Consider the following 27,898-nt stretch of genomic DNA (forward strand, 5'->3'; position numbering starts at 1 on the left):
TTTTTTACGACCACGCGCTCCCTTTGTCAATTAGGCACTCTTTTCTAAATTTTTCAGTTCAACTGAAATAACAAACAAATAAAACCAAATATTGCAAGTCTCATACATGACTGTTTTATTGTTTCAATCGCAAATACGGTTTCAAGTTTTTACTTTTTACTTTTGTTTTGATAAAAAATAAGGATTTCCTGACACTAAAAAGAAAATGCTCCAAAATATGTAGTTGTTCGTAAACCCAGGTCAAAAAACGGTTCCAACCCTCAGTTTTATTCACAAAGACACTTTTTCCAGGTTCAAATTTTGTACAATCATTTTCTGTTTTAATAAAATATTTTAGGTATTTTTTATGAGTCTTTCAAAACAGGTTTGGTTAATTTCCCTGAAATTTGCCCATTTTTGTCAACAATTCGCCCTGTAACTTTGCCTGTGCTTAACTAAATTTGATGAAATTTGAGGAGATGTTAGTATAAGATAGCGCAACACCGAGTAAACATTTAACACTCAAAAGTATCATTTTTTTTTCAAAATAATTTGACGGGTGCAAAATAATTTGAGGTGGTGCAAGTAAAACAAGTTAAGGAAATGCTCCGAGAACACTTATAAAAAACGATCGGGTCAGGACTTGGATAAAACACACGATTTGGGATGATTCTTTTGGTGTTTCCGGAGTTTCAGACAAAATGATTAAAACAAAATGAATCCTAATTTACAATCCTGTTTATTTTATTCCAACTCATTCACACCCATGCACTATCTCTCACTAGTAATCCGCATTCGAGGTCCACCTGTTTTTCGTGCCCCCACTCGGGCCCGCCTTGTCCGATTGATTCCGCAAAAACTTCAGCCCCGCCTCAATGGACGCCTCGAGGGTAGTTTTCGAAACTGGCGGCTTCCGCGGCGCTTTTGCCGCTTTACCCGTCGTCGGCCCGTAATAATCGAACGTGGGTGGTGGGGCAATTTCAACGCCCTTTCCACGCTGAACTTCTTCTTCCTTTTCCTCTTCATCCTCGCTAAGCTCATTCCGTATCGGCACTCGATGCGGCTGCTCTAGATTGGGTCGTTTTTCCGCCGTCTCCGCCGTGGTTTCGTAATTTCGTCGCTTAAACTCTTTCTTCTTGGTGGTGAAGAAGAGCGCCCGCGTTGGGGGTGCTTCGGGCAGGAAAATATCTTCCATTCCTGGGATTGACGGCATGCTGATTTCCTCCGGTTCTGCCCCACCACCGGATGTCGTCGGTGGTGGCATCAAAAGTGGATTATTATACATCCCTTGCGCGTATCCCGTTGGTGGAAGTGGGCCAATCTGTTCCTCCTCATCTGATTCGTCCGCATCCTGCTCTGCTTCGTCAATGCGCGGATTATTCTGCGTCGCCAACAGCGGATTACGTTCCCACCGTGGCGGTCCACCATAATCCACAGGTGGAGCAAACTCGGCGTTCCGCTCTTTCCGTTGCATCTCGTTCCACTCTTCCTGGGACATTACGCGCCACTCTTTCGCCGGTTTCCACTCGCGCGACTCCCCATCCTGTTCCTTCCCTTCATCCCAAGGCCTCACATGGCCCTTCCGTTCCCGGTCGCGCCTTCGTTCCTCCTTTTCGCGCTTCTTTTTCGCCTTCGCTTCCGCCTTGGCCCGTTTCCGTTCCTCCTCCGTGTCGTACAGCTCGTCTCGTCCCACTTCCGGATCGCCCTTCTGCTTCTTCTCCTCTTCCTCCGGGGGCAGTCCGAGCCGGGCTCGCTGACGCGCCTTGGCCGCCCGCACTCGGTCCGCTATGATGCGGTCCCGAGCCGCACGCAAGTCCTCCTTCTCGCGCTGGGCGTCCACGGTGGCCTCGCGGATCGCGTCCAGCTCCAGCTGCTGCCGGTTGCGCTCGTCCCGGTCCGTCGAGAATCCGTAGTAGCCGACGCCGTGCTGGCGGGCCTCTGGAAGAGAAAATTAGCACATTAGTAACCTGCTACTGGATTTTTTGTATTTACGTCTCTCAATTTTACTCGAGTTTTTACACGGGTTGACAATCACCGAAAAAAAAAATCGTCCAGGACCAAATTGATGAGGTTACCGTTGTTTCAATACCGGATCCACCGGTCACGGAGCAAAATTTAAATGACGATCCTTTGGTTGATTCCGAAAGACCGGTGGATCTGGTTGAGGAATCAACGGTAATCGATTCAGTAGAATTTTCGGAACCTACTGCGGCGGCTTCCACTTTGGTCGGAATCTTCTAAGTAAAATATCCTGTACTCGGTTTTGGTGAAAGATTCCCGAAAACGGTGCCGGGACTGCCTCCACAAAATTCAAAAGAAGTAAAATATTTTTGGTGTTACACCTGTCAAAATTTTGGTTCGAACTCTGTGCCCTGGTTGCTGCGATTGCAGTATTCCAAATTTTCGAAGTGGTTGCGCCATTTGTTTTTTGGTTCGAAGTGTTGCACAGTTTTTTGTTTGGTTATTTTTGTTTGAATAATTCGTTAATTAATTATTGTTCAATGTTTTTTTTCTCGTTTCATGAGGTGTTTCTTGATATGAGCGTTTCTTTGTTATTGATGACGAGATGATTGAACTGGAGATTTAGTGTAAAACTAATATTATTGGTAAGTTTTGGACTGTTTGTGATAAATCAAAATGTTGACTAAATTTAGAAATTAAAGATGATAATGGTGATGATGACGATTATAAGAAGAAGACGATGATGATGATTGATGACGAATTGGACGAAGATTTTGATGTTTGATTTGATGAGATGATTATTGGATGGGTAAGTAAAATAATTCCCGCCCGTGTGGATCAATCGGACCGCGCACTGGACTCACAATCCAGAGGTTGCTGGTTCGAATCCCGCGGCGGGTGCTCTCAAAATTCTAAGTGCCCAGGGCGGCGAAGTCCTTGTAGGTAAAAGGAAGAGGCTAGTGGATGGTACTAGCAATGGTGGCCGACAGCTATAAAGTCAACTTCGTTTTTTTTAAGTAAAATATTTTTTAAGATTGTTTAAAACAAATAATTACAAATGTATCGTTTTTTTGCATTTTAAGATGCTGAGTTACTGGACTGACGATATTGACGGCAAGAGTTTTGTTCGAAGATGGAAAATTGCTTGATAACTGAAGAATATTATTCTTTATAAATGACATGTATTTTATTTCTGTAATAAAATTTTGAATTGTTTGAAATAAATTTGTGATAACAAAATTGTTCTCTTTTCACTTGCCTTTTTTATTGCATTTTATTGAATTGTGACTTAATATAGGAAAGGTATTAGTTTTAAAAAAGAAAGAAATATTGAAAATCAAAATTAACGAATCAAATATGTTTTATTCGTAATTTATAGAGTAATCAATGAATGAAAAAAGCTTTTAGTTTAAACTTTATGTGTTAGTTTTACCGTGAAAAAGTGCTAATAAATTATTAGAGTAGGTTATAAATATTGAGCTAAATTTCTAATTCCAAACATTGTTTACTAAACTTTGTTATTTTTACCTTACTTGCTTTTTAATAAATTAAGGGCACATGCAAATCGGCAGGGCCTCGTGGCGCGGTGGTTAGCGGCTTCGGCTGCCGATCCCTAAGTTGCTATGGGGCGCGGGTTCGATTCCCGCCTAATCCTCTTGTCCTTCTATCGGATGGGGAAGTAAAACGTCGGTCCATTTGCGTAAAAGAGGTTTTGGGTGACTCACCACACATAACCTTCGGACGCCTAGAAATGAGCAGAAACTTGCAACAGAGCCCACAAAAGACCCGGGGGTCGTTAAAGTGGATTGCTCTGCTTTTTTTTGCAAATCGGCAAAAAATTTAGAGGTTGTTTTGAGAACAGGCTGAAACTTTTTTTTAATCTTTTGGGCAGGAACAAATTGCAGGCCAAGTGCGAATGATTCTGATGATACCTCTTCAGTTGACGCTCAGGCGAGGAACATCCTGGAAGGAGCGTCACTGACTACGTCCGTAGTCCTGTTAGATCATTTCTTGATCAAGACAGTATAGCTCTGGTTCCTTGCAAGTGTCCTATTTTCTTACCTCCACGTTGGCTTGGTTTTCATGATGACCTAGCTGGTGGCCTGTGGAAACGGATCGTAAACCTTTGACCACCGCGGGTCAAAGTCGAGACGGCTAAAAGAAAGGGGCGCGACAATGTGGGAAAGGGATGTAATTTGTGATTGTAGACGGTATTGTTTTGATTCGCAGTATGTTGAGTCAACTGCTGTGGATGTACCTGAAACATCGCACAACGGGGTTTCTCTTCATTCCTTTCATCTACCACCTATCTTCTGTTTATTTTGTTTCACTGATTTTCTAACGCGGCTTCTGTTTACTTCTGTTTACTCCATTTGATTTCGATTTTACTCATTTGAATCTCTTATTTCTCAACGCTTTTCCACTCTATTTTACCAATTGATGCTGCTGTAACAAACTGTCTGTTTTTCCTTAATTTGGCAGCGATGTCAATTTTGTTTATCTTTATTTATCTATTTGAATAATTTTTCATCTGCCCTATAAATTGCATTTAACACAATCTAAGCTTGTTTGTTACCTCTTTTTATTAACTATTGTTAATTTCATTATCTACTTATTAAATTACTATCTTTCTTTTACTATTGATTCTTAAAATAGTATATTTCTTTCACTGTCCATTGTTTTTTTAATCTTCACCCTTTTCTTCAAACAAATGAGGTTCGAGCCCTTACTCAATTTTTGGAATGATCAAAGAATTAACACAAATATTACTATTGTACTTTTGAAAAACTTTTATAAAATGCTTAGGACCAAAAATTGTAACAAAACACCGCGACAAAAGAAATAGCAACAGATAAACACGACTTAACATTAGGAATTATTTCAGAAAAAAAAATACACAGTAAAATAACAACTAGTTTTTGAATTCAAACTAAAAATAAAACAGTTTTTGCTTTAATGAAAGTTGATAGGCACACTTTAAACGGTTAGGCGCTTATACTTACATCAAACCCTACGTAATGTACCACCCCCGGCCGAGTTAAAATGCGTAACCGGAAAAGAAGGTGTGCATGCCTGGCACGAACACTCAAAGCGTGTTCTAGCGTGCTGCTCGTACTGACTCAGAGCAAGGGTGAGATGTAGGTGTAAGGGCAGTGCGTGTTCGTCGGGAACCTAGTGCATAAGATCGGTCAAGGCCCGTTCTTACACTGAAAATTGCGAATTGCGAATCTTTTGGGCAGGAACAAATTTTATCTAAAGTTTTTGTAATTTTTTGCTTAAATCGTCTCTTAGTCAGATTAATCTTGAAATATTTTTATGAAAAATTCAGGAGTGATTGACAATCATGAAATGAATTTAATAAATTTTCTGAAATATTATTTTTTGTGATTTTTTTCATGTATGTAACTTTTTAAGAGTGGGACAAAAAATTCAAAACCAAATTTAAAATTTCAATCCTAATTGAAATATAAAAGGAATATAAAAGTTTTAGCTATAAATGTGAAAAAGTTTGTTGTTTTTACACAGTACAAAAATCATGGTAATATTACATCTGAGAAGGGGTACATCTTTAATGACAGAAAAAATATGTAATTTTACTACTAATTTTATTTACTAATTAAATTAATTTTAATACCTCTGAAGCAACATTAGAACGGGGCGATACAACATAGCGTGCCGTCATCTGGGGCTAATTGGAAAAGCAGTTTTCGATATTTTTGAGAGGTTTCGGTTAGACTAGAACCAGAGCAACAAAATGTGTACATTGATTTCCAAATTTTAAGCTTTTAAGTGCTCTAAAACGTGCTGTCCCGATTCAGACTTTAGTCCTGATTCACCTCAGTTTTACATTTTTTCAATCTTAATTGAGGTAATATTACATCATAAAAGATGTATTATTAAATCTTCTTATTTTACACCTTCCAAATTTCCACAATTTTTTGCTGTGTATCATCGATTGAAAATTGAAGGCCGAATGGGTAACACTTTTACATCTCAAAATGATTTTTAAAAGTTTTATTGGGTGAATTTTCAATACTTCCCAAAATCACAATTTAAAAAAAAACAATACCTGGCGGTAAACAAAACCTCTGTCATACCCTGCAGCTCAGAAGTTTTCACTTTTTGTCTACTAAAACAAATTTAAAAATATATATATCAAAAGGGGGGAATTTGATAAAACCGATCTTTTTTTTTTTTTTGGTGAAAAGTTGAATAAACAATGGCTTTTTTCGTACACATATTTTTCAAATATGCCTACAATGTTGTCCATCTGATACCGGCTCCGTGGCTTAATGGTTACGGCTTCTGCCTCACAAGCAGAAGGTTCAGGGATCAAATCCCGGCCGGTACCTTTGAAATTTAGAATCAGGAATTTGAACTTTGAATATAAACAAAAAAACGAAAATGAATCAGGTGGGATTCGAACTCACACCTCTGGATTGGTGGTCTGGTGGCATTCGGCCATCAGATGGTTTACACTCTAGCAGTGAATTGATCCGTAGTGTTGAAACATGTTATCTTCTCATATTAAAAACGCGCTGATCCCTGATTTGCCTGAGGGAATTGGAAGTCTAAATATGGATCGAGTTTCCTTCAGATGCTTGCTTCTATGTTTAGGCGGGGCCGAACAATGCCCAGCGACATCGGAATTGGACCGCAAGGAGCTCTGTCATTCTGAAATGGGTCGTTGGAAGCAGCGCGAGGGCTATAACCACCTAATACCCGGGACTGAGATAAGTTGTATCAGCATTCGGCATATACAAAGTCTCATACAAACTATACTTTCCCATAATATCGCTACCGGGTATTGGATTGGACCATACACACACATGCCTACAATGTTGTCCATCTGTCCTGACTAAACTCTCATCCAATATTTTTCACATCCATCCATCAACCTTGAAGAAAACTTTGCGCCGCTCCACCCACATTTCGTTAATGAGTTCAAGAAGGCTGTCAGCAGGGCTGCAAAAATCTGCATCGTTAGGCACGTTGAAAATTTCTTTTAATTTAGTTTTCACTTCTTCCGCCCTTAAACATACACTCTTAGAGCAAGAGCCACAGCAAAGTTTGCTCAATTCATTAATTTTGCTCAGCCGTCGTCGACCTGGTTTTTCCCAACTTTTCCTTCTTTTCCGGGTGGTACACTTTTGGATGGTTCAGTACCAGGTTGCAAATTCGCTCCTTTTTTTGTTTAACTTTTGGTCTAGAATGGTGGAGACATGTGTGATTTCTTGGTGTGCTGATTAAATATAATTTTTCACTGCCAAATGACGAGAGAGTGACGAGGATGTACCTTCGTAGTTCTGTGGAAAGAAGAGTTTTTGGTACAGTGAAACTGCAGTATATTGCATTTTCAAAAAAATCATTAAGGCCAATCTGCTTCCAAGTGTTAAGTTTTACACTCTTGCCACTACAATATATTTGAACTGCCTTTGTAAAACCCTCCCAAAGTCAGACCAAACATCAAAAATCTTGCAAAGTTCGAGTCCGAATGCACCGCCACAACTTCCGGCCAATCCCCTGCACCATGCTGCTGCTGCTGTTATCCCGGACCCCAGACCAGGACAGTCAGGCATGTGTTATTTTACACTGTACAAACGCTATAATTTAATTAAAAAGTTGAATGAAAATCTGTTCCACCACCCTGCCCCGTTGGGCAACTACCTACTGGGACATGAGGGGTAAAGTGAACGAATATTATTCAAAGTTTGTGTCTTTTTAAATCTGGGCAAAAATGATTAATTTTAAAATAAATTAAAAATTTCATTAAAATAAATTGTGCAGTAACTATTTTAAATTAAATCCAAGTTTTAATGAACATTTAGGATTGCATTTGTCAGCTGGATCTGTTTTGCCAGTTTCGATAAAACAATTAATTTAACAAAACCCTTGTTTAACACATCGAGTTTTTTTAAATAGTTACTTTTTGTCTCGGAGTTTGCAAAACAGGTCCTGCTGTCAAAATGCTTATGCGCCATTTTCAAATGTTGCTCCAGAATTGTTATTTGTTAATTTTCTTGTTAATTTTTCACCATCTTGATTTTTTTTAATCCTCATAAAATACAATTATTTACCTATGCAGTTCTTTTTCAATTCAATACAGTTGAATGAATAATCAAGGTACAATAAGTTCTTTTGGGGTACATAACAGTGTTTTGGAGTTCCTTACAGCTGTGTGTTACATCATAACCCATTTTGGATCATTCTGCTTGTAAATAAAGGTGTCACCAAGAGTAAGAAAAAAAACTTACTAAAATTGCAAGGGAAAGGGGTAGAAATAGAGAAAGCTTAGAACTAGATCACAGTTTTTTATCCTTTATAGATGTGCTTAATCATCAGCTCTCCAAGGGCCAGGAATTGCTCCGCCTTGTTTCGGCAGGTCCGAAACCGCGTCATCATCTCCCCTGCGAGAGCAAAGAACTCTGGCAGGATAAAGAGATCTTCTCCGGTAACTTCTTGCTGGGCCGTATTGCCACTACCGGCAGCGACCACGCTGGCGAACGATCGCCCCCATCCAGGAGGGAACGCTGAGTTGTCCGCTGGAACCGTACGATGACCAGCTGCCGGCACGGTTACGCTCGTACTTCGCTGAGGAGGGTGGGACGCTGCTGCTTTCTTCTTCCTCTTTTCCTGCTCCTCGAGGTAGTTTTTCCGTGCGCTGCATCCACGGTAGTTGCTGCTATGGTTACCTCTACAGTTGGCGCACTTGATGCGCGCCTTGGTTTGCTCTGCCTTGTCCCCCAAGTCCGCCTTGCACGGCAGTGCATACGCCTCAGAGAGGTGTGATTCACCGCACTTCACACAGCGGGGCGGGAGGTTGCAGTTCCGCGAGCCGTGGCCGAATTTCTGGCAACGGTGGCATTGTGCTGCGTCCGACGGTTTCTTTGAGTAGAACCGCCAGTTTACCTAAAAACCGTCCAACGCCTTCGTTCGCCGGAGGTCTTGAATCTTGACGGTGCCGCGGTCGAAGTACAACAGGTACTGGGTGTGTGTACCTGTGACTGTTGTCTTCCGCGAGAGGACTTTTATGTCACGTGGCGTTATTCCAGCACCCGAGAAGTCCTTCTTGAGGTCGGAGATCAGGCGGTCTTGGTACCCCTGCAAGACGACCTTAACGGCAGTCTTCTGCACGGGGTCGAATGTGTAAAACTTGAAGTTTTGACGCTTCAATTTTTCCACAACCAGGTCTAAATTCTTTTTGTCAAATGTGTAAACTTGCACTGACGACTTACCGATTTTCAGACAATATACGAAGCCTTCCAGCAACTCGTCAACATCGTCCGCCAACGTGTCCAAAACAAAAATTGGAGGTGGTCTACGTTTCTTTGGAGAATTGTTCTTTTTTGGCGTAGACACTTTCTTCCGTGCATGCCCGTCATCGTCGTCGTCGTCGGTAGTGCTGCTACCGTCAGAGTTGTTATTTTCTTCGTCGTCGCTCAGCATCTGGAACTCGTTCCTGATGGGGATGTTGGCGGATGTTGAAGTGCCACTGGCTGTGGCACCAGAAGTACCTGAGCGGGTCCTCACTGGTGATCTCGGAACATATCCGGGATGTAGATACTTTTTGTCGATTCCATCTGCGCTCACGCTCCGCTGCGTGATGGCGGCCGACACGGCGTTGGTTTGTTTACCTTTTTGCACACGACCTGTAGACGAATTTCGCGGGTTTTTCGAGTTCGCACTCGAACTGCCACGGCCACGGCCGGCTTTTGGCATGCTGGAGAAGCAAACTCGCGGGTAATCACAATCAATTACAACGAAAAAATCTAAAAACCCCGATAGAGCACTGAGCACGTCACTGCTGCTTGCTCTCGTGCGTACACGGAGGTGAAATTTCAAAAATACTTTAGACTTTTTTGGTTATTTTTTCAAAATTCAACAATGTTGTACACATATTTTCAAATAGCTGAAAAGATGCTCTACAAGACAACTCTACATTTTTTAAACATTGTTGATAAAACCTTTGGCTTCTGTGATATGGGCTTGCAATATTTTGGAAACTTAATTTTCATTGTAAAAAAAAAGTAATCTTTTTGAAACAAATATTTTTGCGATTTCAAAATCACGACTAACATTTCAAAAGAGCTCAAAACATATTCATATCCCATTTGAAATGCCTATCCGTGATGTTGATATTCCCGAAGCATGTTTTCAAAAAAGATGAGAAAATTTGACAATGGTTCAATTTATCAGCATTGGACATTGAATCAATACTTTCCAAAGGTCAACGATCAACGATGTTAAAAAATCCCAATTGGCTACATCAGTCAATGTTTTTTTTTTCAGTCCCTTAAAATTGCATGCTTCGAAGCTCTTCTTTCCTCGATATCTTCTCTATAGCTCGTAGAATCTTTTCCTCGGTGGTTCCTGGATTATTAAGATTATTCAAAGTGCTCAACATATAAAAAAACATAATTACTTTTAAAAATCCATATTGTTCAAATCAGAAAAAAGCAAAACAACATTAGGGAAAAAATAAATTAAAAATTGCTGTAACAAATGGTCCAAAACTTTCACTCGCGTGCACAAATCAGACGCGACGCAAATCTGCGCTCTGCACGAAAACCGGATATTATTTGGAGACTTTCAGAAAAGTGCAAATTTCATCGGATTTTTTTTTCTATATGTTTGTTTAGCATGAACAACTGAACCAAAAAAACGCTTTTAAAATAAACATATTTTTTAATCTAAAATTCAACTAAAATCGTTTTTCGTTCAGCTTCTGCTAGAAACTGTTAAAGGGTAAAATTTAATCAAAGTGCTCATTCAACGCCGCATTCCCCCCGACTTCCTAAAGTGAGGCATACAGTAACAATCTGGCTCTTAACTGGCATAGAAACTATAGCTAGACACAATCCTCTACCCAATCGTTCCTGGCTGGCTGGCTGCTTATAGTTTTACGGAAATTATTGCCCGCCATGCCTCTTGGCTTTGGCTGTGCTTATTTCGGTTGGATTGGCGTGAAATTGTACGTTTTGAGGTTGTCAAGGGGCTAGGACAACGGAACCGGAAGAACCGGCTGGCGAGAATCACACAGAACGACAAAGAGAGAGAGCGCGCGCAAGAGGAACAGCTTGTTGTAATAATCGTGCACTCGAAATGAGAGCGAGGAGATGCTCGCTGGAGTGAAAATGAGTACGATTCTCGTTATTGTTCTTAGCCACGATGGTGGTGGTGGTGGGAAAGTTTGCTCTACTGTCGAATCATCCATTCCGGGGTTTTTGGGGGAGAGACTTCCGAACAGTGGTTCTATTGTTCTGATTAATGAATCAAGAGAAGAGAGAACTCATGAGAATGAGTTTTCTGACCGACTTAAGTGAGACACCGAGATGACAAAAATCATCAATAAGTAAACGATATTTTCAATGTTTACAAATATTGTTTGTCTGTGAAAAGTGGAAGCATATTTAGCACGAACTGACGTTTTACATGAGATCGAAACTCGCGCAAGAGAGAAGAGAGATTCGGTCTCTTTCAAAATTGTCTCTAAGTGAGTGATCAGCAAACACTCTTTTGATGTAGATTCTTTCATCAGAAAAAAATCATCAAAATCATTTTCACTTTTTTCTAAGCTTTTTCATAATCTAAACTAATTTAAATTAAAAAAAAATCAAGAAAAACAAGAAAACTGTTCAGTTCAAGTTCTGGCACCACTGAAATCCACCACGCAAAAGTGCCACAAAGTCAGCGACGAACCAGCTGTGGTGCGATTGTGGCGCGGGATCAAGGCGGAAGGGGGAAAGTTTGGCGCGCGAATTCAAGAGTGTGCGGAAATGCAATAATAACTGTCGGAAAAATCCACTTGGCTGGTGTTTTTCCTGGCATCATCTTTCGGAAAGCGCCGTGACTGGGGGATGGACATTGATGGGAAGCGTGGAAGAGAACCAAAAAATAGCAAAAATTAGCGCGATGGAATTAATTATAATGTTAAAATGTCTTTTGCAAATTTTAATAGATTAAAATATGGTAGAATCTTGGTAACTCGTTATTTTATTTGAATTACGATGCAATTAAAAATTACTTCTTGGTTATTCTACATAGTTCTACTTGGTTTACATTTCCGCGCACGTATTTGTTTCGGATCTTTGTAAAAAAATGGAAGCGAAAAATGGATCGCGATTCTCCGATCCAGTACAGCCAATTGGGTGATAAAGCCCTATGTCAATTTTTATGTACAAAGTTAAAAAACACGATTAAAAACCATTTCTGATCACTTTTTTTTCATTTTAATACAAAAAAAATATTGACAAGACAACATTTTTTCAATGGATCAACTATGGTCCCCTTGGAACGAGCTGTCAAGTAAAAACTTTTCTGTCAAGAAGGACTGCGAGGTTATTTTTTCCAAATTGATTTAAAAATCCATTTTAAACTCTTTGTGGTCGTACAAAGGGTCATTTGGAACTCAGAAAAATAAGCTTTATCGCTGTAAACAATAATATCAGCAATCTAAGCTTCATTTTAGGACCCAATTTTATCAAAGCATAAATAATTAATTGATTAGTCATTAAATTAATAATGTTACACTCAAAATAAAAAAAAATATTATTCTCAGGTAATCACAGCAAGTTGCGTTCTCAAATGACACATCAGATCCTACTTGACAGCTCGCTTCAAGGGGACCATAATTGATCCATCGAAAAAATGTTGTCTAGTCAAATTTTTTTTGCATTAAAATAAAAAAAACAGAAATTGATTTTGATCGTATTTGTTACCGTTGTACATACAAATATACATAGGGCTTTATGACCCTATACTATGATTTTTATTTGTTTTAGCATTTTTCTTCAATCTGGCTGAAATGTGTGCTTACTCGAGGCGGAGCTGTTGCTGGTAAGTTTTTGGTCTGAACAGTTATTTTGGAGCTTTATTCGAGCCACAAACTTTCCATATGCCGAAGCTAGGCTGACGAGAATAGGTATATTTCCCCTAATGGTCAGATTTGCGATGTTAAAAAAAGATTCATGTGAAATTTTCAGCTCTTTTCAATAAATATTATTTCGAAATTTCTAAATCAAGAAAAAAATCGAACTTGATTTTATTAATCGTAAATGAAAGCTTTCAATTTACACTAAGAAAATTTTCTTTCTAAAGTCAATTAACAAAAATTAAAGTAATCCTTTATCTAGAAACATTTCCAGAGTATTTTTTTTAAAAAAGATGATGTATTTCATATGTTTATAGGACCTTCTAAAAAAACTCTAGATTTCAGAGAAAAAAAACAATAACAGTGGGTTTAGTTTGGTATAGTTTAGAAAATTGTACTTAACCAATAAAAAAAGCATTTTGAAGATCTTGCAAGATTACGGTTGGAATCTCGTTTTTCGATCGAAAATATTCTAATCGGATTCTTACCTTGTTCTTGCACGGTCTTGTCGCCCGATTGTTGTTTTGACAGCATATGTCAATTTTTATGTACAACGGTAAAAAACACGATCAAAAACCATTTCTGACCACTTTTTTTTTTCATTTTAACGCAAAAAAAATAATGACAAGACAACATTTTTTCGATCGATCAACTATGGTCCCCGTGAAACGAGCTGTCAAGTAGGAACTTTTCTGTCAAGAAGGACCGCGAGGTTAATTTTTCAAAATTGATTTAATAATCCATTTTAAACTCTTTGTGGTCGTACAAAGGGTCAATGTACTCAGAAAAATAAGATTTATCGATGTAAAAATTAATATCAGCAATCTAAGCTTCACTTTAGGACCCAATTCGGCTCTCACCGCCTAATTAGGTTGATAGCAAGCATTCTGTCGAGTTCAGAAATAGATGAAAATTGAACAGAAATTGTCCAAGAACTGCGTTCCGTTTCACCCAGATAATACTGGAACGCCCAACGCAAGTTCATTTTACACGGACGCCCAAGTCTCCCAAAAAAAGTTGGAACGGTAAATTCAACTCGCTGGTTCTCGGGCATAACTCAACCAATCGGGATGATTCCGGTTTCCAGTGATTTATAAGAATGTCTAGATGATCCCAAAATTTTGCAGAACTTGATTTGAACAAATCCATCGTTCCAACTTTTTTTAAACTACTGCCTCCGCGGAATTTTTGGCGATTTTTTTTACACGCGAAAACAAAAGTTTGAACGATGTTTTTGATCGCAAAAAATACAGATTTGATCAAATTCAGTTCTGCAAAGTTCTAGGATCATCAAGACATCCAGCGAGTTGAATCTACTTTTCCAACTTTTTTGAGGGCTTGGGAGTTGGAATGATAACATGGTCTTTCCAAGTATCAAAAAAATAATTATAGTTTGTATCAATGCTTATTTGATAAAAAAATAAACCTGGATTTTTCCAAAACCATAAAAGATATATTTTTGGTTTTTGACAAAGAACTTTGTCCTTTTTGCATGTGACTTCGTTATTTTTTCTGGATTTTTTTGAAATGTATGAAAAAATCCCGGAAATTTTTAGTATTTTTCGAAAATACGTAGTTTTGTGAAAAATTGGAGTATTTTCTAAAAATGTTGTTATTACATTCGAAATGTATGAAAAAATCCCGATCGTTTGATACCCACATTGTAAAAACGAAAATTTGGAGTATTTTTTCGAAAATACGTAGTTTTGTGAAAAATTGGAGTATTTTCTAAAAATGTTGTTATTACATTCGAAATGTATGAAAAAATCCCGATCGTTTAATACCCGTATTGTAAAAATTGAAATTTTGAGTATTTTATTCGAAAATACGTAGTTTTGTGAAAATTTTGAGTATTTTCTAAAAATATTGTTATTACATTCGAAATGTATGAAAAAATCCCGATCGTTTGATACCCATATTGTAAAAATTGAAATTTTGAGTATTTTTTTCGAATTTTTTTTTCAAAATACAGCAAAAGTACGTATCTTTGTGAAAATTTTCATGAAATAATAATTTTAATGGATAACTGACATCATCCCGATTCCAAAACAATATAATTTTTTGATGTTTGCATGATTTTTCATACGATTAAAGCCAATGTCTCCCATATAGCCAAAAACCCATAAGCTCTGTGCTACAGTTAAGCACTGGGCCGTGCTTAACCCAGGGTGGCCACCTCGGGAAAAAACCGGGAAAACCGGGAAAAACTCGGGAATTTATTCCACCGGGAAAAACTCGGGAATTCGACTAACAAACCGGGAAAATATTTTAAGTTTAGTTAAAATTCGACAAATTCCTCTTAAATGACTTCAACGTATGTTTTTCTCTATTAGAATATTATTAAATGAAGAATTCGGGAAAATAATATTTGAATTTGTGTAATAGACTCAAGCTAGGGGAAATTCTCGTATGTTTGGCAGGTTAAGCACTCGCTCCTAACTCCATCCAATTTGCTGATTTTCACTATTTAAACAACTAATTTTGCAAAACTTTTGGTAGAAACTTGCTTGCTCACTTCTTATTGAGCTATTTATCACTCGAGTTCAGTTGAAAACGCTTTTAATTAGCTTTAATTGAATTGAGTATTCCATGATATATTTCTTTGACGAGAGGGGAGAAGCAACTACGATTACCAACCACCGGACCCGGTTTAAAAAACAAATGTTTGATAAGCTGCAATTTTTCCGATCAAGTTCGCGGTTCAATAGAAAATTTACTCGGCGCTATGATTTATGAAGTCTTATTTCAATATGTATTGAATTTCATAAGCACAATAAACAATTTATTTTTATTTTATTATGTACTTCAATATCAACTTGAGGGTGCACAGCAGCCAAGGAAGTTGTTGTCTTTTTATTCCAAAATTGTCATTCTTACGGATTTAACCCTTCAACAATATGATTATACAAAGAGTCAAAATCCTTTTTTTTTGTTTTTTTTTGTAGACAGTAACTTCAGGGAATAAATAACCAATAGTTCCCATAATTTCGAAGATACTGAAATTTGCGTACCGAAAATCGTGGTGCAAAAAGCTTAGCTTGTGTGCGCCGTTAAAAATAAGAATACAGTTCAGACCCGATTTTCCTGGGGAAAAAAATATAAATACTGAAATTAAAAGCCACAGTTTCAACATTTGCATGGAGATTGTGTTTTAAAATGCATTTTACACTAGTTCAGTTGTTTTGCAATCATTAGTTTTCAAATAATGTAAAATTTGACGAAAACAAAAATTTTAACGAAAAAAAATAATGAAAATCGAAAATTTTCAAAAATTCAAATGATTTTTAAATCAACCCAAACATGCTAAAAATGATTCTGAACGCAGGTGAATGGATCTAAAATTGATTTCGGTTGATTCCACTTAAATTTTCATTATAATGTTGAAGCTTATTGAAAATAATGTTTTGCCCCCTGATTTTTCGGGCCAATTTTGAAGGGGGGGGGAAACAAAAACTTTAAATAAAATTCGTACCAACCTAAACTATTTTAAAACGATTTAGAATTATGAAATCCAAGATGGCGGTCAAAATGGCTGAAATAAAATATTGAAAAAATGCATTTTCTAAATTTAATAGGCAATCAACCACCCAACAGTGACTAAAATTAAGTCGCTGAACTTGAATTTGATGTTAAAAGTAAGAAAATAAAAAAATACGAATTGTTTATTATTGTTCAAACCTTCGGATAATCGAGACGGACTGTTTACAATTTTTACTGTAAAACATTTGGTGGAATTTCAAAAATCTGTTTTCAGTAGTATTTTATAAGATGATTTTTGGCTTTCTCAGTTAAACAAATTATTAAGGACAAATTGGTATGAAACTTTGTGCTTGTGTTTTTAAATCTGATTTGAGTACTTTTGTATAATTTTAAAATGTCGGAAATATTTGGTATTTAAGATATTTTTATATAGTTGGGAATCTTTCTACAGTTAAATGCCTATCAAATTATCTTCAAATTCAGAACATTTGAAAAAATATCTTTATTTTAAAATTTATTTTAAAATTATAATTTAAATTTTAAATACATTTTTCAGATGTTTTCAAATTACAATATTTTCAGAGTTCAACTGCATAGTAGTCATTTCAATAAAAACAGTCCCTTTTTCTTTTATTCAAACACAGAAAATGAGTTTTTATTGGGTTTTATTTAATTCTCATCTGAAAATTCTGTAAAAAAAAAAAAGATTTACTGAATTTTGACTGTTGTGTTGTTGATTTTTACCATTCTGTGTTACTCAAAAATTTAAAAACATCCAAACATGTTTATTTTTTCTTTTTTTTCAATAAATTTGGCACGGCTCACACAAAGGATGTATCGAGAATTATGTTTATGTTTGCGCGATCGGCGAGTCGCGATGAGGGGTTGAAGTACAGGCTAGAGTACAGGCCAACTCAGAGGGTTTTTTTTTTGACAGTTACATTTTTTCTAGAAATCATCTCATCGGTACCTAAATCCTTGCCGAAGATACTAAATCGATCAGCAAAAAATGTTTTAAGTTATCGATTGTTTAAACATATGGCACTTTTTCTTTGGAAGAATCATTCTTCTTGAATTTACTAAAGCTTTTTCAAAGAAAACTGAAGATTATTTGCATAAATGTTGTTGTCTTTTGCAAACTTTTTCTACCCACTCTCATACCCAACATTGTAAATGCTATTTACTACTTTCCAGTAATAATTTATGTAATTCTTAAATTTAATACAAAACGATTTTTTATTGATTTTAAGTTAAGAAAAATTGCGGAGCATGGAGATGAAAAATCACAAGCATTATGGAAATTAAGGATTTGGACTAAATACTGTTAAAAACGGATTCTTACTTTTTGTACTCAATTTGAAAGCTTTCTTGAGAAATAAAATTATTGAACCAAATGTATGCGTTCAAAAAGTATTTTGATACTAACGTCAGTCTACAAAAAAAACAAGATTCTTCCAGGACTGGCTGCGCTTGTGTTCGATTAGATTAGATTAGATTAACGTCAGTCTATAAAAAAACATTGTAATTTGATTTAAAACTATATGGAAAAATTCCTTCTGGCCTCGGGAGAAAACCGGGAAAAAACCGGGAAATTGAAAATCCAAATCTGGTGGCCACTGTAATGTTGAGAGGGATATCCAAAACAGGTCCGTTCAGTAGATTGACAAGGGTGGTAATGATTCTTTATTGACCTAACATATCATTGACTACTATGATCTACTAAATCATAGACTACTATAATATTACAATATATCACATCTCTTCCTTGTTTTAACATGAATTTTAATTTAGATTTTCTTCAAATAGATATAAAGAATAATCATATAAGTAGTTCGGTTTCTTGGAAATCCTTCTCGAAGTACGCGTGCTGACATCTTCTCCAAACGTTGTGCTGCCGTTTTCCTCAGTTGGAATGACATCTCTATCATTTATTTCCTTTTCAAATGTACTTGCTGAAAGAAGTTTCTTTGCATGATTAACATGTCTATCCAATTCAACTCCGGTTCGCTTATTCTTGGCAGTTAATCTCGCTCCTGTCCTTTTTAACTACAATATGAGGCTTTTATTGCCGGAAATGGAGTCTGTGTAATAACATGTAAAAATTTAACAATTCCAAGAACCTCTGCTGATTTTCCAGATAATAATGAACATTTTCCGTCTTGAATAACAAATAATGTGGTACGATAACATTGGTTTCTATGCCTCACTTCAACATCAACTTCTCCAAGTACAGTCAATGGTTTGTAACTACCATAAGCACGAAAAAATTTGTCACTGCCTTTCCTCACATCAAACATTTTTAATCCAGTTTGTTTTAGTTTTTTCCAATCATCAATGCTTAGTACATCTTCATCTGCTCCAGTGTCGATAATGAAATTTACTTCAACTCCTCCTACATCCAGCGCAACAGATCGTTTCCCTTCCAAATGGAATAATTCACGAATTTCAACTTTTTCTGTAACATCATCCACTTCCCGAACAAACTTTTGTTGTGTCTTAATCTGATGCTTTTGATTTTGTTGATAATTTTTGTTCGTGTTACCATAATCATCCTTTTTATGCATCTTTTGAAAACCAGATCTTCTGGACAGACAACATCTCGCAAAATGGCCCGTTCTGTTACAGTAATGACAAGAAAAATCACGAGCCGGACAACGAGGGTTACTAGCTAAATGATTTCCATTACATCGACTGCATTTTATGTCTTTCCTGTTAATTTCGCAAATTTCTCTGGAATCATGCATTGGTTTGTTACGCAACTCGTGTAGCTGAGCTCTGACTGACTCATAAGTACGGCCAACTTTCAGCATTTCATCTAAAGTTCTATCACATTCAAGATATTTTGCCCGTAATTTATCATCATTCTGCGTCGCAAATACAATTTGATCCATCAACATCTCTTCAAGTTGATCGTCAAAACCACATAGTGTTGCTTGAGAACGTAAACGAATAACAAAATGATCCAACTTTTCTTTAGGATTGAACAACATTTGCCGAAAACGATGTCTTTCATATCGTAATGACATTTTTGGTGCAAAATAATTGTCCAAAACTTCCATAGCAGCTTCAAATAAATTTTCAACAGCATTTTCTCCACATGCCTTAATAACTTTTCTGATATCAGGTCCGCCAAAACATTGTAGAGCATTAAACATTTCATCGTGAGCATTAATTCTTTTCAATGCCATATAAGCCAAAAATTGATCTTTCCATGCTTCCCATCGAACATTGGTTGGTCCGTCTTCATTTTCAATAAAAGGTAAAATGTTACACTCCAACTAAAATATATTTTTAATTAATATCATATTGAAATAAATTAAGTTTCCAGACTTCAGTGAAAAATATATCTCAATTTATTCAGATTTTCTGTTTGCCAATTTATTTTATTTGTACTTGTCAGACAGGAATCTGAACAACAAAGATTGAATGAATAGATCATTCCCATCCCGGTTGACCGGAGTCAAACCGATAACTTTGTTAGGCCGGAACCTCAACAAATTAGATCGAACGAACGTATTCGTTCCGATCCCGGTTAACCTGAGTCAAACCGATTCTTTGTCAGGCCGTAGCCTCGACAAAATAGACCGAACAAACGGATTTGTTCCGATCCCGACAGACCTGAGTACTGTCGATTCCTTTGTCAGGCCGGAGCCTCGACAAAAATAGATCAAACGAACGGATTCGTTTCGATCCCGGCAGACCGGAGTACTGCCGTTTCTCTTGCCAGACCGGAGTCTCGACAAAAAATCAGATTGAACGATTAATTCGTTCCAATCCCGGTAGATCGTAATCTAACCGCTTCAAAAAATAAATTGGCAAAAATTTCAAATAATTTATACATTTAGACTTACTCTCGCCATCTTAACTTGAATGTTCGATAAATTTGATTCTAATAGTTCCAATTTAAATTTTGAAATAAATTGATCTTCAGTTCCAAATTTGATTTTTCAGTAAACAACTTCAACTTCTTCGTTTCCAAGACTCCCGCTCGTCGCCAATGTAATGTTGAGAGGGATATCCAAAACAGGTCCGTTCAGTAGATTGACAAGGGTGGTAATGATTCTTTATTGACCTAACATATCATTGACTACTATGATCTACTAAATCATAGACTACTATAATATTACAATATATCACAGCCACCCTGGCTTAACCGAGGCAGCTGAACGGTGCAAAACCGGGGCAGTGCAAAACCGAGGCATGACTGTACCCCCCCCCCCCCCTTAGGGTGGTCCAAATTCAGGTACCCCCGGTGTTGCCTTCTGAAATCAATTATTGACCCATCACTAGCCTAAATTCCAAATTTATGCTCGTTCTGACCACGGGAACCCCTCGCACCAATTTGGACCACCCTACTCCCCATCCAAAATCATGAAGGATGGGTCGTATCGCATGAGTCTGATTCTGTGAACGGAACACATTGCAACATAATCTACGAAGGAGATAAGATTCGTAGACATACCGTACCAAAACTCTCCGTTTTCATTTCGATGTCCAGAGAATTGTTTCGAGTTACAAACTTGGGCAACTGATCAACCACAACAAAAAAAATCGATTAAGCGGTGTGTATATTTTTCCACATCACGCCCATTTATTAACAATTTCAAAACAAATTTTCACATTTGCCATGAAAGTATAAAAACGCAACGTGAAATAAGAATTTGAAAAAGCAAGACGGCGAAAAATGCTTGCACTACTTCAATGTGAGTCAAACCAAGATGTCAGAAAGGGGAAATTTTCTTGATCTTTCTTTTTCCAATCAGTTTCAGTGGTTCTTCTAGCAGTGGTTCTTTTTGCAACATCCGGTGCAGCTGACACTAAATCGCACCGCTATCATGTAGCCGAGGTAAGATCTTTAAGTTAAAAAATGCATCGATTTTGTCCTAAAATTGCAAACTAATTTCCAGGCCTGTTCGCCCTTCATCTGTGACGCAAAGGGCGTTAAACCGGGAGTGCAGTATTGTGCGCCGGGAGGTTCTCGGTACGCGGACGTTTCGTGCAGTTGCAAAAAGAAGGGCATAGCTTGTGCGTCTTGTTTCGTCAAGCAGACGCATGCCTGTGCAAAGGGCCACGTGTTTAACTTTAAAACCGGAACTTGTGCCCCGGACAGTGCGGCCAGTAGGAAACCCTGCGAGGACTACTGGCGAACGAATCCACCGAGGGATCGGGGGTGATTTGTGAGGTGTAATTAATATTCAAATACATTTTCCTGTCAAAACAAAAGTTTCGAAAAATATTTGGCATTTTCATATTGAGTTTTTGTCCCTCGACCATGGTCGAGGCCTGCTACGATCGTGTTTGGCCTCCGTTTTCCTCAGTGAGAGAAAAAGAAATGTTTCCAGGTTAAAGTCCAGACCGTGAACCATGATTTTGTAACTCTTATTTTTCAGTCTATCCCACTTATCATTATATTTCCAAACTGAACGACTTTATAGTTTTGAGGCGTACGGATTCATCATTGCCATGTTTATGAATAATATCGAGTAATTTATTCCATTGGAACTGCATCAACAAAATGGGGTGCAGATATTATATTCGGAAAGATCGCATTTCGTATCGATTTATTCTTTATTCTTATAATTTAGTACAGATTAAAAGGTGAGTAAGCTAAATTCATTTTGTCAAAAATAAAAATGCACGAAACAGATCATCCTCCCCCTAAAACCTGTCGTGCATTATTCCGGAAATGGAACAAAACGTGACAGACACGGAGCCCGTTTCCTGGTGTGATGCATCTAAATGTTCATCCATACCGTGCACGACTGTTGTTGAACTACCCACCCACGACGACCTCCACAATTTGAACCCCTTTCCCTGACCCTGACGGGCTAATTGTTTTAGGATAATTTGCGAGGCCCAATTCTCGAGCACGCGGCCTCGCTCGTCACTATTTGGTATTGTGATGGCCTATAGCAGAGTCGTCGTCGTCGTCGTAGCATGCATGGCTGACATGTGGAACGGAAATTAACCAGACTGTGTAGGTCCTGTGCCCGTCCTGATGCTGAATCTCTAGAGGGAGGATTATTTTATGAAAATAGCCTTATGCATGACATTGATGTCCGGCTTTGGTTGAGATTTGTAAATTGATATATGGGAAAATCAGATAGACTCAAAATTTAATCAGTTTTCTCAAAAATTGATCAACAATAATTTGAAAAATTGCTCACCAAGAGAAGGCAAAGCTCTACTAGAGCAGTTTGGTTCAATTTGACCTGAATCACGTCTGTGCCACGTACACCATTGATAGCCCTCCTCTATTAAGGCTATTTAATAACACAAACTACACGTCGACGCTAAATGTTAAGCTTATTGCGGATAATATGTTTATTTGGAGCGGTGGTATTTAGCAGATTTAAATTCTTTAAATTCTTTAAATTCTTTAAATTCTTTAAATTCTTTAAATTCTTCAAATTCTTTAAATTCTTTAAATTCTTTAAATTCTTTAAATTCTTTAAATTCTTTAAATTCTTTAAATTCTTTAAATTCTTTAAATTCTTTAAATTCTTTAAATTCTTTAAATTTTTTAAATTCTTTAAATTCTTTAAATTCTTTAAATTCTTTAAATTCTTTAAATTCTTTAAATTCTTTAAATTCTTTAAATTCTTTAAATTCTTTAAATTCTTTAAATTCTTTAAATTCTTTAAATTCTTTAAATTCTTTGAATTCTTTAAATTCTTTAAATTCTTTAAATTCTTTAACTTCTTTAAATTCTTTAAATTCTTTAAATTCTTTAAATTCTTTAAATTCTTTAAATTCTTTAAATTCTTTAAATTCTTTAAATTCTTTAAATTCTTTAAATTCTTTAAATTCTTTAAATTCTTTTAATTCTTTAAATTCTTTAAATTCTTTAAATTCTTTAAATTCTTTAAATTCTTTAAATTCTTTAAATTCTTTAAATTCTTTAAATTCTTTAAATTCTTTAAATTCTTTAAATTCTTTAAATTCTTTAAATTCTTTAAATTCTTTAAATTCTTTAAATTCTTTAAATTCTTTAAATTCTTTAAATTCTTTAAATTCTTTAAATTCTTTGAATTCTTTATTTTTTTTTAAATTCTTTTAAATCTTTAAATTCTAAAATTTAAAAAAAATAAAAAAAAACTTTTCAACCCGAGATTTTATAAAATCGTTAAAAATACAGTTTTTGAACAAATTTGGTTCCGGTCTCAAATGAAAGCTAACATCCTAAGCTCCTTTTCGAAACCGATATATGCAACCAAAAAAGGCCTTTTGGAGACAACAACTTTGACAACATTTGTGTGAGTATTATGCCAACCTTGATGTATAGGACCCTAGTGTGCCGCTGTAAATAGAGCCCAAATGACAGTTCGGCAGATAGAGTAATCTACGTGCGCATGTATTGCGTGTACGTACACGAAAAAGATTGAGGTTAAATTTTGTCCGGAAAGCAAAATCAAATGGTGCGCTAGTGTGTGTACGCGAAACGTCATAAAGCTCTATGGACCGACGGCCAGCCAGCAAGCACATTCTCTCTGCAACGGTGGCTGCAGTCTCTCCGGTGTTGGGGATTCTTCCCGGAGGATAACCGGTTCTCACATTTGGCGATCCTGCCGGTTGATCACCGGTTCTTCGGTGGTACTCTGGGACCTGTTGGAGACTCCAGGAGAATCCCCAACACCCGGAGATTTCAAAGTGTTGTGGCGTTTAGTGGTTTTCGCGTCGGAGTGAACTGCGTCTCTATCGTTTTGGGATTGGTAAGTGTGTTTGTTGTTCTCGAGTGGAAGGGAACCGGAGAGGAGAAGGTTTGCGCATCTTCGACAATGCCATGGAGGTGTTGCAGTTTGCGAACAAGACCGAGTTTACCCTCAAATACCATTGGTTGGGATGCTGGATTTGAGTTGGCAGCTACTAACCTTCAGCTGCCCATGTAAATTTAATTGATCGATGAGCCAAGTTTTGTAGAAGTTTTTAAAAGCGCAAATGTGGTAAAGCTCGACCAGGGTGGGAGTGATGGTGATGGTGAATATTGGAAAAGGGGAGGAGACAGCGAGAGCGTAATGCTAGGTGTAATGAATTGTTCTGTGAGCACGCACTAACAGTGTCACCCGTTGAGTGCACCAGCGTCGTAGCCTAGCTTCTGCGCGTACTCGTCACTCGGGTGTGCACACGCGCAAACAGGGGAGAGAGTGAGAATCTGGTCAGTCTAGATCGCGATACCGAGCGAGCGTGCGGCAGGTTCGCCTATGTCCGACTACAAACACGCTTCGTTGCCAACGGTTCGCGTGGTCCGTGTACACGGTGAGACTAATCATCCCGTTCAAACTCAAACAAACATTCACGAATTGCAAGGTTGGAGGTGAGACGGCACCTTTGAGCCGTCGGGAAGGAAATCCCAATGAAAGTTTCAACGCATTTACGAATTGCGAGATTGGAGGTGAGACGGCACCTTTGAGCCGTCGGGAAAGAAAAGTCCCATGGAAATTTGTACGCATTTACGAATTGCGAGATTGGAGGTGAGACGGCACCTTTGAGCCGTCGGGAAGGAAATCCCAATGAAAGTTTCAACGCATTTACGAATTGCGAGATTGGAGGTGAGACGGCACCTTTGAGCCGTCGGGAAAGAAAAGACCCATGGAAATTTGTACGCATTTATGAATTGCGAGATTGGAGGTGAGACGGCACCTTTGAGCCGCCGGGAAAGAAAAACTGAAGAATGTCTGTTTACGAATCGAACTGGAAAGGCTTCTAGAAAATGTCTATTCACGAATCAGATTGGCTGCGGACTGGGACGGTCACTTGGAAATGTCTGTTAACAAATCATACTGGTTATGGACAGGAACGCTAGGAATTGTACATTTATGGAACGAACTAGAATACTCACTTAGTGATTTGTTATTTTTCAACTTTTATCCCGGAGAAGAGGGAAGATGTTAGTATTATGCCAACCTTGATGTATAGGACCCTAGTGTGCCGCTGTAAATAGAGCCCAAATGACAGTTCGGCAGATGGACCGACGGCCAGCCAGCAAGCACATTCTCTCTGCAACGGTGGCTGCAGTCCCTCCGGTGTTGGGGATTCTTCCCGGAGGATAACCGCCCCATAGAAATTTGACAGTTCTCAAAACCGACGAAATGATAGACTAAATCGGTCCCTACAGAATCGGCCTACAACTGGACTGATTAAATCGGGTTTCCTATTGTTTACAAAGTGGACTTAGAGAAAATTTTGGTTGCAACTTGTTTTTTATATTATTTTATTAAGAGAGCAGTTATTTTGGGTATGTTTTATATAAAGTAGAACATTTATTGCTCTAGTTTAAGCAGTAAGTGGAGTTTATAGTAATCATGAAAGATTGCTGTTTATTTTAGAAATTTTCATAATTTTGTAGGTGTTTCAATACAAAGCCAGGTTACAAAGGTTTTCATCATGATCCGGAAGATGGCCCATGCGGCCAAATAGCTTATGATGACACCACTGGTTCCTGCTACAGCTTTCCGGATTGCCGGAACATCAATCTTTGTTCGAAGGAGCGAAGAGGGGGGGGGCTACACATTGTGTAAATATGTATTGGAAGAGCCTGCGCATGTGAACTTGGCAGTAGGCTCATTCCGGATGATCCGGCTGGCCGGATTCATCCACAACGCCGTTTAAATGCATCGATTAATCAAGCGATTTCGTCGGTTGCAGTCGGCCGATTTAGTCAACCGATTAGTCGGTCGATCCCTGTGTTAAGCTCCCATAAGAGTCGGTGAAACAAACGACCGATTAGTCGGTAGATTTAGTCGGTAGATTCAACAGACTGAAACCGACTAAATCGTTGAGAACGTCGGCTCAAATTTCTATGGGGCGGTTCTCACAATTTGGATTGCACTCGACAGGTACTTTAACCACAAATATTTATTTAAGGGCCAGTAAACCAACTGGTTCCGGATATCCGGTATATCAAAAAAAATATTTTTTTACTATTTTCCACGTTTTGCGAAACTATTACACTTACGAAAGTTGAAATGAAACTTTAAAAAACGCAACACAGGATTGCTAGTGCCACTCTGGAGTGTTACTGGCCAGTTCCGGGTTAACTGGAACCGGTTCCCGAATACTCAATAAACGGTCCACTAAACTTTTTGTTATCATTTTCCCATCATGTTTCACATCAAACTTCATGAAATTGAAAGATTGTCAACGTTTGGTGCCGCGGACCTATCCTGCCCAATCTGGAACAGGTAACCGGTGGACCCTTGGGGACACTTCCGGAAAATGAGAGAAACCGTATCATCCGACATATCAAACTTCATGAAATTGAAAGAAATCGCAATCTATGGTCATGCCGATGTTCTCTGTCCCACTCTGGTAACTCTGGAACCGATTATTGGTGGCACTTTGGATAAATACTTTTTTTTACTATTTTGAAATGTAAAAATATAAATTCAAAGCCAAAGCCTTCAAAGTTATTAAACAGTAATCCAAATGTTTAAAAAAAATCGCAGATTTTGCACAAATCTACCAAAAAAGAAAAGACAAAAACAAATGAAAACTCACCGTCAAACAGCACATCCGAGTAGTGCACCGAGTCCTTCTCCATGTTGGCCGCTTCCTGCCTGGTCCACTGCTCGCGCATCTCGCGGAACCGCTCCCCAATCGTGTCCTCGGTGATGGCCACCGACGGAACGGGCGGTCCAATCAACTCATCCTCGTCGCTGTTGTCATCGCGCAGACTTGCCGTCGGACCGGGTCCTCCTCCGGAACTCGAGCTCGGTTCCTCTCCCCGACTAGCTCTGGCCTCTCGTTCCATTTCGCGATCTTTCCGGAGCATCTCGTCCAACTCCTTGCGTAGGCACTTCCGGCTTCGCCCGAGATAGTCGGTGTATTCGACACTAGAAAGTTTTAAGCAAGTTGAACATGAGTTGTTTGAAACAAGTCAAGATTTAAACAAATTCTTACAGATCATCATCCCGCTCCGGCAGCCGATAGTTCGGTCCCCTTCTACCCTCCTCATCCGAAGAAGACAGCGACGGGTCCGACTCTTCCTCGCTGCTGTACCGATAGCTAACCACACGATCCGTCTGCTTCTTTTGGTTGAACATCACCAGACAGTTCTCGTCGCTGTTCAACGCCCCACCCGACGCCATCATCCGGTCGTAGTACTTGGACTTTGCAAGTAAAACCTTCTTCGAGCGGTCCAACTGGGCGGAATCTTCCAGCTCGACCACTTCACCCTTGCCATCGAAACCACTCGCAGAGGATTTGGATGGTTTACTCTTACTCTTGGCTCCGGACGAAGGTGGACGCGAAGATTCGGGAGCTTTGGGAACCCGTTTCGGGACGAAGTCATCGATGGAAGTGGACGTCTTGGCGCGGCTGACCTCTTCCTGCTTTCGGAGCAGTTCCGCCTTCAAGCTGAGAAGCTGGTTGAAAGAAGGAAGTTTTGGTTGAATGACTGCTAAATTTGTGCAATTTAAGCACTTACCGATGATTTGTCGATTTCGATCTTTTTGTTCGGATCGTTCATGCTTGTAGAAGTTTTATAAAACCAGTAAATTATTTAGAAAACTTGAACGAAAATTCGAAATAATTTAAACGTTCCAATCGCGAAAACATGTAAACAAATTCATCAACATCAACAATCGGTTGAAACGTCAAAACATTGAA

The 27,898-nt window shown here is 38.2% G+C and overlaps 1 protein-coding gene across 1 annotated transcript; it reads right to left on the bottom strand.

Annotated features, from left to right (window-relative positions):
• Positions 1-699: 699 nt before the first annotated feature.
• LOC6039515 (coiled-coil domain-containing protein 174) lies at positions 700-27,872 on the bottom strand. Its single transcript, XM_038262117.1, has 4 exons — positions 27,717-27,872; positions 27,191-27,654; positions 26,789-27,123; positions 700-1,917 (listed from the first exon to the last, which is right to left on the bottom strand). The coding sequence occupies exons 1-4, from the start codon at positions 27,756-27,758 to the stop codon at positions 761-763; spliced, it is 1,998 nt and encodes a 665-aa protein (XP_038118045.1). The 5' UTR covers positions 27,759-27,872; the 3' UTR covers positions 700-760.
• Positions 27,873-27,898: the final 26 nt, after the last annotated feature.

This window comes from Culex quinquefasciatus, chromosome 3 (genome assembly GCF_015732765.1).
Source record: "Culex quinquefasciatus strain JHB chromosome 3, VPISU_Cqui_1.0_pri_paternal, whole genome shotgun sequence".
Taxonomy (NCBI): Eukaryota; Metazoa; Arthropoda; class Insecta; order Diptera; family Culicidae; genus Culex; species Culex quinquefasciatus.

Coding starts and splice junctions, on each gene's coding strand:
- LOC6039515 (XM_038262117.1), bottom strand. CDS start 27,758: ATGAACGATCCGAACAAAAAGATCGAAATCGACAAATCATCG. Junction 27,655..27,716: donor TCGAAATCGACAAATCATCG/GTAAGTGCTTAA, acceptor TCTTTCAACCAG/CTTCTCAGCTTGAAGGCGGA. Junction 1,918..26,788: donor CTCGGATGTGCTGTTTGACG/GTGAGTTTTCAT, acceptor TTTCTCTTCCAG/AGGCCCGCCAGCACGGCGTC.